This window comes from Cavia porcellus, unplaced genomic scaffold (genome assembly GCF_034190915.1).
Source record: "Cavia porcellus strain 051 isolate PalLab524CR breed Dunkin Hartley unplaced genomic scaffold, mCavPor4.1 scaffold_1, whole genome shotgun sequence".
NCBI lineage: Eukaryota > Metazoa > Chordata > Mammalia > Rodentia > Caviidae > Cavia > Cavia porcellus.
The window spans coordinates 201,793,960-201,807,344 of NW_026947484.1; the positions used below are offsets into that span (position 1 = coordinate 201,793,960).

At 42.0% G+C, this 13,385-nt stretch overlaps 1 protein-coding gene across 2 annotated transcripts in view; it reads left to right on the plus strand.

Annotated features, from left to right (window-relative positions):
• Positions 1-13,385, plus strand: part of Stxbp1 (syntaxin binding protein 1) — a 69,304-nt gene that overhangs the window by 21,088 nt on the left and 34,831 nt on the right. For both annotated transcript variants that reach the window (XM_005004019.4, XM_003470627.5), the window contains exon 2: positions 11,461-11,510. In XM_005004019.4, coding sequence (XP_005004076.1) covers positions 11,461-11,510 — 50 coding nt within the window. The remainder of the gene's footprint in view (positions 1-11,460; positions 11,511-13,385) is intronic.

The following is a 13,385-nucleotide window of genomic DNA, read 5'->3' on the forward strand; positions in this document are numbered from 1 at the left end:
TCCCTTTCCCTTTTATCCCGTACAGGCTACAAGCCTGGATGGTGCCACCCACATCTAGGGTGGGGCTTCCATTCTACACCTAAATGTATGCTAAACCAATTTAGTTATCACATACTCTTTGTTATAATTTATATCTGGATGTCTCCTCAAAGCCTTATGTAGTCTTAGGTGGGACTTTTCAGAGGTAACCAGACCTAGGGTGTGCTATGCTGGAATTAAGGATATGATCCTAAGATTAAGGGTGTGAATGTTACTTGTTCTTAAGGTAGGTAGCCTGGATAAAATAGAAGGAACAGAAAGAGGGTTGTCACTTATTGCTTGCTGCTTGGATGCTTTTTGCTGCCTTCTGCTTGCTATGAACTGTTTCTCCTCTGCAATGCCGCACTGACATGCCACTCTGCTTTGGAGCCAGCTATGGATTGAAACCTCTACAAACTGAGCCGAAGTAAACGTCTCTCCTTTAATTTTGAATGTCAAGTATTTTGTCTCAGTAATGAGAAAAGTAACTAAGATACCTTTAATCTCAGAATCACACCCTAATCCAGCCTAACACACCATGATCCAGCTGTCTTGGTTCCCCTCCTAGACTGTAAGTTCTTTGAGATAAATAATTGATCTATATTTCCATCTAGATCTATATTGAGATGGGGTCTCGCTGTGCAGTTCATGTTGGCCTTGTACTCTTTATGAAGTCCAGGCTGGCTTTGAACTCAAGGTGATCCTCCTGCCAGAGAGAGTGTAGGAATGTGGTGCAGCTTGTCATGGCAGTCGGCACATTTGAAGGTAAATGGAGGTTAGTGTTCCAGGAGCAGAGCGCAGCCAGTGACCTGCGGAAGTCCTCTGCAAATCCTCACTGCCGAGAGACCCAGGACGTGCCAGGCTGCTTCTCCAAGGGCATCCTGAATCATCCTCCCATTCCAGGAAGCTGCTGAGTTGCACCAGACTTGCCCTCTCTGTTCCTTGAATGGCTGTTCTTGATCCTGCTCTTCCTGTGTCTGGAAAACTCTTCTCCCAGGTCCTCAAGGGCTGGCTTCTCCCTGCCGTCTCCTGCAGGAATCTTCTTACAAATCTCACCACACTCAGTTCTCTTAGATTTGTTAATTTCCTTGGAGCCCTAATCACCCTCTCAGATTACCTTGCTTATTCCTTTGTGTTTGCTGGCTCTCTTTCCCCTTTAGCATCAGAGGGTAACACCTTAAGAGCAAATATGTTTTCTTTTTTCTTTCTTTCTTTCTTTCTTTCTTTCTTTCTTTCTTTTTCTTTTTCTTTTTCTTTTTCTTTCTTTCTTTTTTTCTGTCTTTTTGAGACAGAGTCTCACTATGCAGTGTGGGTTGACTTTGAGTTCACTTTGTAACCCAGGCTGATCTCAAACTCTCAACTATCCTCCTGCCTCAGCCTCCCAGGTGCTGGGATTACAGGAGTGTGCCATCACATCTAGCTAAGCAGATGTTTTCTTTAGCTTGCTCATTATTGGCTCTCTAGTGCGTAGAATGTTGGGGACACAGCAGGTGTTCTATAATGTTGTTTGAATAACAAATCGTGTATACATACTCTATACGGAGAATATGTATTAGAACTCCATGGAAAAATAATAATAAACCAATTGGAAATCACTAGACCCTTGTTTGGAAGGTCTTAAATACCATTGTAGGCATTGAGCTAAGTGCTTCACACATGTTAGCTCATTTAATCCCTACAACATAAGGCATGCATGATCATTCCTGTTTCACAGATGGGGAAACTGTAAGACAGAGTTCCTAACTTTCCCTATGTCACAGCTGTTAGTTGGAGGAGCAGAGATTTGAACTTTGTTGACCAAAAGATTCACCTGAATCACTTCGCTTTATGTACCAAGGTGACCGTAGCACTGAAATGGAGAAAAGGCTGCTGGGGTTCAGTTTCAAGGTCTAGTCCACGCTCGTGCCATGGGCAGGATGTGCATGGAAAGAATACTTGGAGAGGCATTGAGGGAGCAGCTCCTTTCGACTGTGGAGTGACTGCTCAGTGGCTCTGCTGCCCAGGTGATGGTGTCTTCAGAGGAGATCTCATTGCCCACACAGGGGCCTGGAACCTAGTTTATGATCTCTTCTGTTCTTAGTGTAACAGTCCTTGAAAAACTACGTAAGAACCAAAAATTGAAGTGGTTTGTAAGAAACCAGTAGTTTCTTTCTTGATACTGGGGATGAACCAAGGTCCTTTGCACCGAGCTGCAGTCTCAGCTCCTTTTTATTTTTGAGACAGGGTCTCCCTAAGTGGGTAGGTTACCTGGGCTGGGCTAGACTTGCCATCCTCCTGCCTCAGTCTCTAAGAGAGCTGACATTCTAGGCATGTGCCACCACGGCTAGCTAAGTTATCAGAAGCTTCTAGAGGCCTGGAAATTTCTAGGGAAGGAGTTATTGCACCGTCTCGTATCATCTTGTTGAATAGTAACTTCTTCCAATGAGAAGACATTTGTTACCCAGCATGAGAAATTCAGAGACACGGTTGCCATCTTTGGAAGTCGAGTGCTGTCAGGGAGAACAAGAGACACAAGTGGCCATGTTGTCTCAGAGCAGATGACAGATGGGAGAGCCACCTGCTGACCCAGGAGAACTGGGTGTGGCGGAGCTGTCCTGCTGGGATCCGGGTATTGTGGCTGTGTTAACAGTGTTCTCCAGACCCACATACTTCCTTTTTGCCACCTTACTGTATATTTTAAAATTTCTAGTATTTTTGATTTCTGTAAGTGGATAATTCTAATTCCTTTGTATCCATATTGTGACTCCGTTTGTTTTTTCATTTTAAGTGAAATTTTATTATTTATTTATTAATTTTTGTCTTTTTGAGACAGAGTTTTGTTATGCAGTTCAAGATAGCTGGCTACAGGATCACCTTTTCTTGAATGCCTCATAGGTGTCAGGTACTGTACCAGGCAGTTGATCTCAATCTTCACAGTAGGTCATTAAATTATTATAGTTTTAATTTTGCAGAGGAGAAAACTGAAGTTAAGAAATACAGAACTTGTCCAGGGCTAGGGTACAGCTCAGTGGTACACTTGCCTAGCTTGTAGGAGGCCTTGGATTAGATCTCCAACACCATAAAAATATGTAAATGAGGGGCCTGGGGATTTAGCTCAGCGGCATAAGCGCCTGCCTTGCAAGCAGGCGGTCATGAGTTTGATCCCTGGTACTGATAAAAACGAAAAAGACAAAAAAAAAAAAAAAAAAAGAAAGAAAAAAAAAGTGTAAATGAATAAATAAACTTGCCCTGGGTCCCACAGTCAGCAGACACTTGAACCTGGATTTTTGTTTTGTTTTTTTTTGTTTTTGTTTTTTTTTTGGTCTTTTTCATTTTTATCAGTACCGGAGATCAAACTCATGACCGTCTGCTTGCAGGGCAGTTGCTTATGCCGCTGAGCTAAATCTCCAGCCTTGAACCTGGATTTTAAGTCCACTTTTTTTTATCGGTACCAGGGATCGAACTCATGACCACCTGCTTGCAAGGCAGGTGCTTAAATGTTGCTGAGCTAAATCCCCAGGCCCCTTGAACCTGGATTTTAAACCCTGGTCTGTCTTAACTTTAGTGCTTTGCCAGGCAATTTTTACTAACCCTGAGGATTGAGGAAACTGTTCTGAGTTTTAAACCCTTATGCCTGGAGTTCAGTTCAGAGGGTGGCTTTTGGAACTTTCCTTGTTGCACCAGAATAAGTGGGAGTTCCCTGTCTTTTGGGTTGGTTAAAGAGAAGGTGTGGGGGCTGGGAATTTAGCTCAGTGGCATAAGTGCCTGCCTGGTGCTGATGATGAGCGTGCAGCCCTGAGTTTGATCCCCATTACCAAAAAAAAAAGACAGAGAAGGTGTGGTCTGACATTAGATTGCCTTAATTCCCACCAAAAAGTGAGACTCTCCAGCCGGAGAAGGGGGAGGCAGGACCCTAGGGCATTTGTTCTGGGTATGGGGTACTCTGGGCTACTGAGTATAGACTGTGACTCACTTACGGTTGTTCATTAGTTTGTTTGTTTGCTTGTTTGTCTGAGATAGTGTCTGACTATGTAGCTCAGACTGGCCTTGAACTCATGGCGACCCTTCTGTCTCAGCCTCCAGAGCGCTGGGATTAGAGGTGTGTGCCCCCCATACCTGGCTGCTTATGATTTTGAAGACTTGCACTATACTTCTCCCAAGCTTTCGGCTCATCTAATAATAGTCATGTTATGTCAGGCGTTTGACACGCCCTGACGTATGTCACTGTGTGGGACAGTCTTGAGTCTCTGGGCTGTAAAGGGCAGAGCTTTGGTGTGCTTCCTACAGTAACTCTATAGCCTGTGTTTGGAGACTCCAGTTGTAATATTGTGTGCATCTGAACTTGTTCCAGATAATCTTGGGTCCCTTGCTACTTTTCTCAGGGCTGCAGGGCTTACTGAGTTTGGGAGTCACACAACGTTAGAGGATGTGATGTAAAGGGTCTACTTTTCTACCTATTTGGCCAAGAGGGGAGCAGGGTCCACTAGGACTCTGGTCCTTCGTATGATGGCATGATCAGAGCTGCCACTGGTCTTTTGAACACATCTACAGTGGCTGGGTGGGCAGTAGAGCAGATGCATAGAAATGAGACTTCTGGGCCAGGGATTTAGCTCAGTGGCATAAGTGCCTTCATGGCAAGCATGAGGTTTTGAGTTCGATCCCTGGTACAAAAAAAAAAGAGACTTCCAGCCTGGACCAACTTCAGAAGGGTCTATTTACATACAGTGGACCTCAACAGAGAGGGAAGGTGATAGCCAAGGATTACATGTAGCCCGCCTGTTTGATTCTTATGCTAAGATGGGCTCTAATCCTTGTTTCCTTTTTTGGTATTGGATTAAAAAATGTAGGGCAGGGTTAGAATTGGCTGTTAGTAATACCCAGGACAAATATATGCTCTGAGAATCTTGGAAAGGAAGTAACTTTGTAGGAAGGATTGCAGCTGTAGCAGTTATTTATGTGTTTTTAACACTTGCAATACTTGGTTTGATTATCTGCCTTCCCTAACTTAAAGATGTCATAACCAAGATATACTTTAGGGCGTTTGAAGTAATTTATAGTACCAAAATATATTAATCCTCAGTGGTACAATAAGTTGAAATAAAGACAGTGATTTATATGGTTTTCTACTCTCTTAATAGCAAAGATTAAGATAAGCCTCAAGGCATTATTTTATCAAATAGTATGTTAATTTACAGAATCATACAGTATTGGTGAGAGTATTATGTTTTGGGAAAATATACAGCTGAGTTTATCAAAAGCCTACAACACTTACACTTTTTTTTTTTTTGTCTTTTTCGTTTTTATCAGTACCAGAGATTGAACTCACGACCGCACACTTGCAAAGAAGATGCTTATGCCGCTGAGCTAAATCCCCAGCTCCAACGCTTATACTTTTTAACCTTTACATTCCATACCCAGAAAGTTCTCTTTAACAGAACAACCTCAGACACAACAATGTTCACTGACCTATTATTATTTTATTTTTTGATATCAAGGATTAAACTTATAGCTTCATGTGTGCTAGACAAGCCCTCTACCACTAAGCCACAAGCCCAACATTCAACATGCTTTTTTCTGAGTTTTTGTATTTTCTTTTCTTTTCTTTTTTCTTTTTGTCTTTTTGAGATAGGGTCTCACTATGCAGTTCAGGCTGGCTGTGTGCTCACTTTGTAGCCCAGGCTGGTCTCAGACTTGCAAAGATCCTCCAGCCTCAGCTTCCCAAGTGCTGGGATTACAGGCATGCACCACCATGTCTGTAAGCTGAACTTTTATATTTTCTATGCAAAAAGTTGGAGTACCTGTAATCCCAACACTTAGGAGGCTGAGGCAGGAGGATTGCTGGGAGTTTGAGGCCAGTCTACATTACATAATGAGACCCTGTTTCAAACTGCCCTCCTCCCTCCAAAAAGAAAGCTTGGAACAATTTAGGAAGTCATAAGTTGACAAAGATCTATCATAATTTTAACCTCACAAAATTAACATTTTGGTATATATTCTTTTTTTTTTTTCTTTTTCCTTTTTATCGGTACTGGGGATCGAACTCATGACTGCCTTGCTTCTGCCGCTGAGCTAAACCTCCAGCCCTGGCATATATTCTTGTAATCTTCCTATGCATATTTGCTTTTAAAAAATTATTCTCAATTGGACATAGTGAACACACACTTGTAATCCCAGCAGCAAGAGTATGGTAAGTTACGGGCCAAACTGGGCTACATAGAAAGTCCAAGGCCAGTCTGGACTATAAGACTCTGCTGAAAACACAGACAAACGAAAACCTATGCATTTTTTCCTTGTAGCCTTTTCTTCCCCCTACTACTAAGTATGGAACCTAGGGCCTTCCCACTCAAATATGTCACCAGCCCTTTTTGTTTTTTATTTTGAGATGGTTCTTGCTGAGTCACAGTTACCCAGGCCTAGCTCTAATTTGTGATCTTCCTGCCTCAGCTTTATAGAGTGGCAGAATTACAAATATATACCATTGTGCCATTTCCCCAAAGCCTTATGTAGTATTTGGGATTTTTCCCCCTCTGATTCACCTGAGACAACTCTTAACTTTAGTGGAAACCTTCCTTTTCTCTATCTCTAGCCGTCCATGTCTGAACATTGTTGGAAACCTTACTACATGCATGTGTACAAAGTAAGCTGCTTGGTTTCATTGTAAAGCATGGTCTTGGGCTCTTAGCTCTTAGGACTGTGTTCATGAGTGCCACACACTGTAAATTCACTTTCTCCAGTCTCTGGGAGGATACGTGAGATCTCCTTTCTTCAACCTTCTGTACGTAGCCCCTCTCCTCATCAGCCAGTGACTTCATCTCAACAGGGAAGCCCCTGCCACCATATCGCCAAGCCCACCTGCAAGTGGCCTTCCTCCTTGCTGATGTAGTGTAGTATTCTGCTGCCTACTGGGCTGAGGCTCCCCTGTGTCTCAAATCCAGCCACTGCCGCCTTCACAGGAACCTCGGTTTAACTTTTCAGCTTAGTTTTCCATCTTTTCTCTTGTGTCCTGCCTTCATCATTAAATCAGTGTTCATCCCTAAAAACAAACAAAACCCCCCTACCTTACTTTCATATCGCTGTCTGTACTGTTAGTTTTCATGTTTCTTTCTGTTGCCTTTTTCAGCAACAGTTCCTGTTGAGAATTGTGTGCCTTTCTTCCTCTTCCCTTTTAGCCTGGCTTCATCTTTGCTGTTTCACTGAAAGGTTTGTCAGGGTCAAGAAAGACCCATGTTTTGTATCTTACCCACCTTATCAGAGCTAGGGATTTCTCCAATCTTGGCTACTATTTCTGTTGGATGATGACTTTGAAATTTGTGAATTGCAACTAAGGTCATTCTGCTAAACTCCAGAGTCACCTCTACTACCAGCATCACCCCTTGAATATTCACTAGTCATCTCCTCTTAAAATAGTGCAAGTAGCCACATGTGGTGGCACATACTGGTAATCCCAGCACTCAGAAGACTGAGACAGGAGGATCATTGAGAGTTCGAGGCCAGACTGGAATATATAGCAAGACTCTGTCTTAAAAAACAGAAAGTTCAAATAGAACTAGTATTCTCTTACTGATCACTTCTTTTCCCACTAAATGTCTCAAAATGTCTCTTCATCATTTCTTTGCTGAAACCTGAAATTAAGAGTTAGCATGTTTGTTTTCTTTTCCTCTCATCCAGCTCATCAGCTTGCCCTGTCAGTTTTACCTGTGACACATTTACACATCACATCTGCCCATGTGCTGCCACCAGTCATGCTCAGACTGTCACTAAGGCCCCTTGACCGTGTTTTGTGCTTGTTCTCCTCTCCATAGCATGACAGATCACCTCCCTGCCTTCTGTGCCTTTGTAGTGCCCTTCCAGTAAAATCACTTTCCTTGCCAGGCATGGCAGCACACACTTGTAAATCCCAGTACTCTGGGAGGCTGAGCTAGGATTGGTAGATTTGAGCCCAGCTTGGGCTATGTAGCAGCTTCTCAAGACCCTGTCCCCAAATAAAAAATAAGAAAAGGACTGGGGATGTAGCTCAGTGTGAAGGCCCTGGACTCAATCTTTAGTACAAATAAATAAATAGATAAACCCATGCTCCTTGCCAAAGGCCGCAGGTCCTGTATGGTCTGACTTCCATCCCCAACCTGTTCCATTTGAGGTTCCAAGAACCTAACAGGCACATTTCCCTTTTTCTACTTCAAGCCTTTGTGTTTGTTTCTCTTCTTTCCCCAGCTTTTGGCTGGCTTCCTTGTCAAGCCTGACTTCTTTAGGGTACCCTTGTTCAGTTTTCTGTTTATGGGGCTATCCCCTGTCCACACCTGCTTTGTTTCTTCCTCTTCTTCTTCTTCTTCTTCTTCTTCTTCTTCTTCTTCTTCTTCTTCTTCTTCTTCTTCTTCTTCTTCTTCTTTTTTCTTCCTCTTCTTCCTCTTCTTCCTCTTCTTCTCCTCCTCCTTCTCCTCCTCCTTCTCCTCCTTCTTCTCCTCTTCCTCTTCCTCTTCCTCTTCCTCTTCTTCTTCTTCTTCTTCTTCTTCTTCTTCTTCTTCTTCTTCTTCTTCTTCTTCTTCTTCTTTCTTCGTAGTACCTTATCTTTTTCAGAGCACTTGGAAGCTGTGACCATTCCTTTTCTTGAGGGACTGCTTCCTTCACTAGAGAGTAAGCCCACAAAGCTGAATGGATCTTATGTGTTCCTGGTGCTTAGTACAGTGATTGGCAAACTGTGATTACACAATAAAACATTTATTGAATGAAAGAGTAAATGCATGAATACATATTTTCCCATGTCATTATTTCTAATTGGTATATAGTATTTTGTTGTACAAATGTGAGCTCATTAATCACTGCTGTGTTATTTATTTGTTTCTAATTTTTCACCACCAAACATGAAAAATAATTTAAATGGCTATTGGAACTATTTTTTTTTTTTGTCTTTTTCATTTTTATTGGTACCAGGGATCAAACTCATGACTGCCTGCTTGCAAGGCAGGCGCTTATGCTGCTGAGCTAAATCCCCAGCCCCTGGAACTATTTTTAACTAAACTATGGACTATCATGCAGGCATATAAAATCCATGGAAATTTTTATTAACAGAGAAATGAGTGTAATACAAAATTGAGTATGGTACAGAATGAGTATAATACAAAAGAATAATACAAAATTATATATACAATATGATTTTCACTGTGTAAAAGTACAGAGGAAATTAAAATGTTAATTATCATTTCAAGTTGGCAAGATTTTTAAATTTTGTTTTGTTTTTTGGAGGTTCTAGAAGAGGAACACAGACGAAATGGTCTGTGTTCCATGACTGATGAAATGGTCCTGCTCTTTTGAGAGTGGTTGTTTTCTACTGAGAGTGCAGCCTTTAGGAGGGTCACACATGGAGTAGTGAGGGAAGGGAGGAAGGAGCATCTCCCTGGCCAGCCAGGTCAGCCAAATCAATCCCAGCGATCAGTGTGGTGACAGGTCGCTCTCACACCCTTTTGTCTTTTGAGACAGGGTCTTGCTATGTAGTGAACAGTGCATTTCAAGTTGGCAAGAAATTTCAAGTGACGTAATGCATTTCAAGTTGGCTAGCCTTGAGTTCACTGTGAAGCCTGGGTTGGCCTTGAACTTGCAGGGTTCTTTTGGTAACATTATAGATGATTTTTCTTTTCTTTTCTTTGTTTCTTTCTTTCTTTTTTTCTTTTTTTCTTTCTTTTTTTTGGTATCAGGGATTGAACTCACAACTTTGCACTTGCCAGGCAAGTGCTTATGCCACTGAGCTAAATCCCCGACCCTGATTTTTCTTTTTAGTTGTTGTAAGTATTTAAGTAATACATGATATTTTCATCTGTGATTTTCTGTGTTTTTCAAGTTTATTGCAGTGGGTATATGGCTTTTTAAATAATGAAGACAAAGTTACTAAAAACCTCGGATCATGTCTATGACACGTCAGATTATTGAAGATAGTCAAAAACAGAGTCAGAGAACTAGGTTTGGAGTGCATGCCTGTAATCCAGCACATGGGAGGCTAAGGCAGGAAGATTGCCTTGAGTTTTTGGCCAGCCTGGGTTAAAAAAGACCCTGTCTCAAAAAAGTAAAAAAGAAAAACAATGGGGCTGGGGATTTAGCTCAGCAGCATAAGCACCTGCCTTGCAAGCAGGCGGTCGTGAGTTCGATCCCCGGTACCGATAAAATAGAAAAAGACAAAAAAAAAAAAAAAAAGAAAAGAAAAGAAAAGAAAAGAAAACCAAACAAAACCCTCAGAGTTAGAATCATCAGGCCCTTGAGAATGCCCTAAATGTTTGAAATGCACTTGCTAATTGAGAGTTGTAGGCCTTTGAGTCATTCCCTGAGTTTTGAGTGGCAAGTATCAGATTTCTTGTGAAACCTCTGAGGCTGTTAGATGCTGGGGCTGCTGGAGTGGTGATGAGAGTGCACCACAGAGGTAGTCAGAGTCAGAGAGGCCTCGGAATGGCTGTTCACATCTGGTTTTGGAGCTAGAGGAGACCCCGGTGGTCTGAGACATTGTCACAAGCTTTTATTCTTTTAAGGCAGCAGTCCTCAAATCCAAGACTCTTCTAGAGGATCATGGGGTCAAAAGTGTCAAAGATTAAGATGTCATTTGCCTCTGTAGTACTCATCCATCTATGAGTAGAGTTTTCCAGATGCTGTGTGTTTCCCAGAAGATTGGCTGCAGAAGCAGCCAACTGTCTCCTGTGAAGCCAGATGTTAAGGAAGATTACAAAAATGTAAAACACTGCCAACATTTCCCTTAAAATTTTTTATTATGGAAAATAGTTATTTTTTGTTAAAAAGTCACTTGTGTTAATATGTACTGGGTTTATTTTTATGTTAAATAAATCAATTTTTTAAAATTTCAGTTTAATTTTATTTACTTATTTGCTTAGGGTTTTTGAGATGGGGTCTCCCTATGTGGTTCAGTCTGGCCTTGAACTCCAGGCTAGTCTCAGACTCAAAGTGATCCTCCTGCCTCAGTCTCCAGAGTGCTGGTGTCACAAGTGTGTGCCTCCACATCTTGCTTGCTTGCTTGCATATGTACATATCTATGTATGTATGTGAGACAGGATTTCTCTATATAATTCAGGCTAGCCCAGATTCACTATGTAGCCCAGGCTGGCCATACACTTACAGTGATCCACCTGCCTCAGCATCTTGAGTTCTGGGATTATAGGCCACCATGCCCAGATAGCTAATTTGTAATATTGCAAATACTAATAGGTATTTACCCACTTAAACCAACCCTCTCTGGGTTCTCAAATTTTAAGAGTACAAAGAAGCCCTGAGTACAAAAAGTTGGAGAACCACTAAATTAAGGTGACAGGAAGAAGATTATCTTTATGGGGGGTTGACTGGGATTCAATTGATAGATTGCTAAGTTGCATGACTGGAGAACAGAATCTAAAAGAAAATAACCTAGTACAATAGACAGGTGTGGAAGTCCTTCAAATATGTAAGTTCTGTCTCTTTCACCCTCCTTTTTAGAAATCATGCATGATGTGATCAAGAAGGTCAAGAAGAAGGGGGAATGGAAGGTAAGTAAAGAAGGCAATTAATGGTCGTAAGATTGAGTTCATGTGGGAAAAATAAGAGTTGGACAGCAAGAGTCAGGCGGGAGTGAAGGATTTGTTGTGACCAAAGCCACAAAAGGCTCACAAATTGGAGGAGACAGTCTACATCGCCTTTCATTTTATAGGATCTCAGTTCCAAGTTCTCTTGGTCACATTAAGACAGAAAAAAAAAAAAAAAAGACTAATATATTCACATAACATCTGTCAGTTTTACCTGCATCATCTAGGGCAGTGTTGGAAACTATAATCCATATGAAACCAGTCAAATTGAAGATAGCCTTAGGTTCCTGGAGTGACTGACACAGAATGCTGTCCTCCATGAATGTCGTCAGCATTTCCAGTCTCTGTTGCCCAGGGCCGGGTGTCACACTGGCTAATTTTTAAATTTTATTTTAAAGGGAATAAAACAGAAAAACAAAATGAAACAAAACAGTAATAGAGGGCTGGAGATTTAGTTCAGTGGCATAAGCGCTTGCCAGGCAAGCGCGAGGTTGTGAGTTCAATCCCCAGTAACCAAAAAAAAAAAACCAGTAATAGGACAGTAGAAAATCCACAATATTACTATATTGCATATTGTTATCCTCTAAATAGTTACCCAGGCCTGCAAAGTCAAATAACATACATGTCAGGTTGCTTCCCTGCTTCAGTTGTTATCATCTTGGCCTGTGTCACCTCTAGTTGCCTACCAGTGATGGTGGGAGGGAGGTGGAAGAGGCTTCCTCAATGTTTCTCCCTAGTCAAATGGGCCTCCACTGGAACACAGGCAGGCTGTTCAGCATCACTCTGTTTTTCCCAGCCATGCTGACCAAATTTTATGTGAACATCTCTGTGTGGTGCCGAGGGATGATACCAGCCACTCTTGCCTTATGTTTTCTTGTGGTCAGGAGTTCACATGTGCAAGGCTACTGGGGCCTGGAAACAATAGAGCTGCGTAGCACCAAGGGATTTGGAAGCCTCACTCTGGCCCTGTAAAATTCTGTTTGGGTTAGCACATCCATCCTCACTATCATGGGGCCATCTTGAGTATCTTTAATTCTAGGGGCAATGGATTTTATTATAATTATCAAGAACCGGTACCCTCCCATCAGAAATGGATTTATAGGCATGGGAATGTTGAACTGTTATTTGAGGAAGCTGCTTCATAAAATGAAACTGATTAGCTCTGGTACTGCAACAGAAAGCTTTCTGTCCACACTTATCTGCCCAGATGTGTCTGGTGCCTATCACCTCCTTGGTTTATGTCATTAAAAGACAAGAAACAACAGCCTTGCTTTAACTGCTGGCTTCCTCTCTTTCCTGTAGGCTGAAAGAGGCTTCTCTTTCCCGGAAGGCTCACCCAACAGTGCAGGTGTGAGACTTGAGGCCAGGGCTGGAGCACTCTTGCTCTTGCAGACTGCACAGTGCTATAGTGTGATACCAGATGATATGTGTGCTCGGGAAGGTAGTACTCTTCATGACACCTGCATCAGGTCCTTCCATGCCATGTCTTATGTATGGATACTTCTTGGCTTCTCTTAAAAGCAAGTTTTGTTAGTATGGTACTGGGGAGTAGACCCAAGGCCTTAAGATTGAGCTATATTCCTAGACCTTTCTGATTTTTATTTTAAGACAGGGTCTTGCTAAGGGCTCAGTATCCCAGGTTGTGCTTAAACTTGTGATCCCCCTGCCTCCACATTCCAAAAGGCTGGGATTTCAGGCATGCACCATCACACCTAGCTGAAAATATATACTCACTAATGTGATTATCTCTCCACATTGACACTATAGATGACTTTTCCTTCATTTTGCATTTTTGAGTACTTTTTAAAAATGAAATGGGGGCTGGGGATTTAGCTCAGC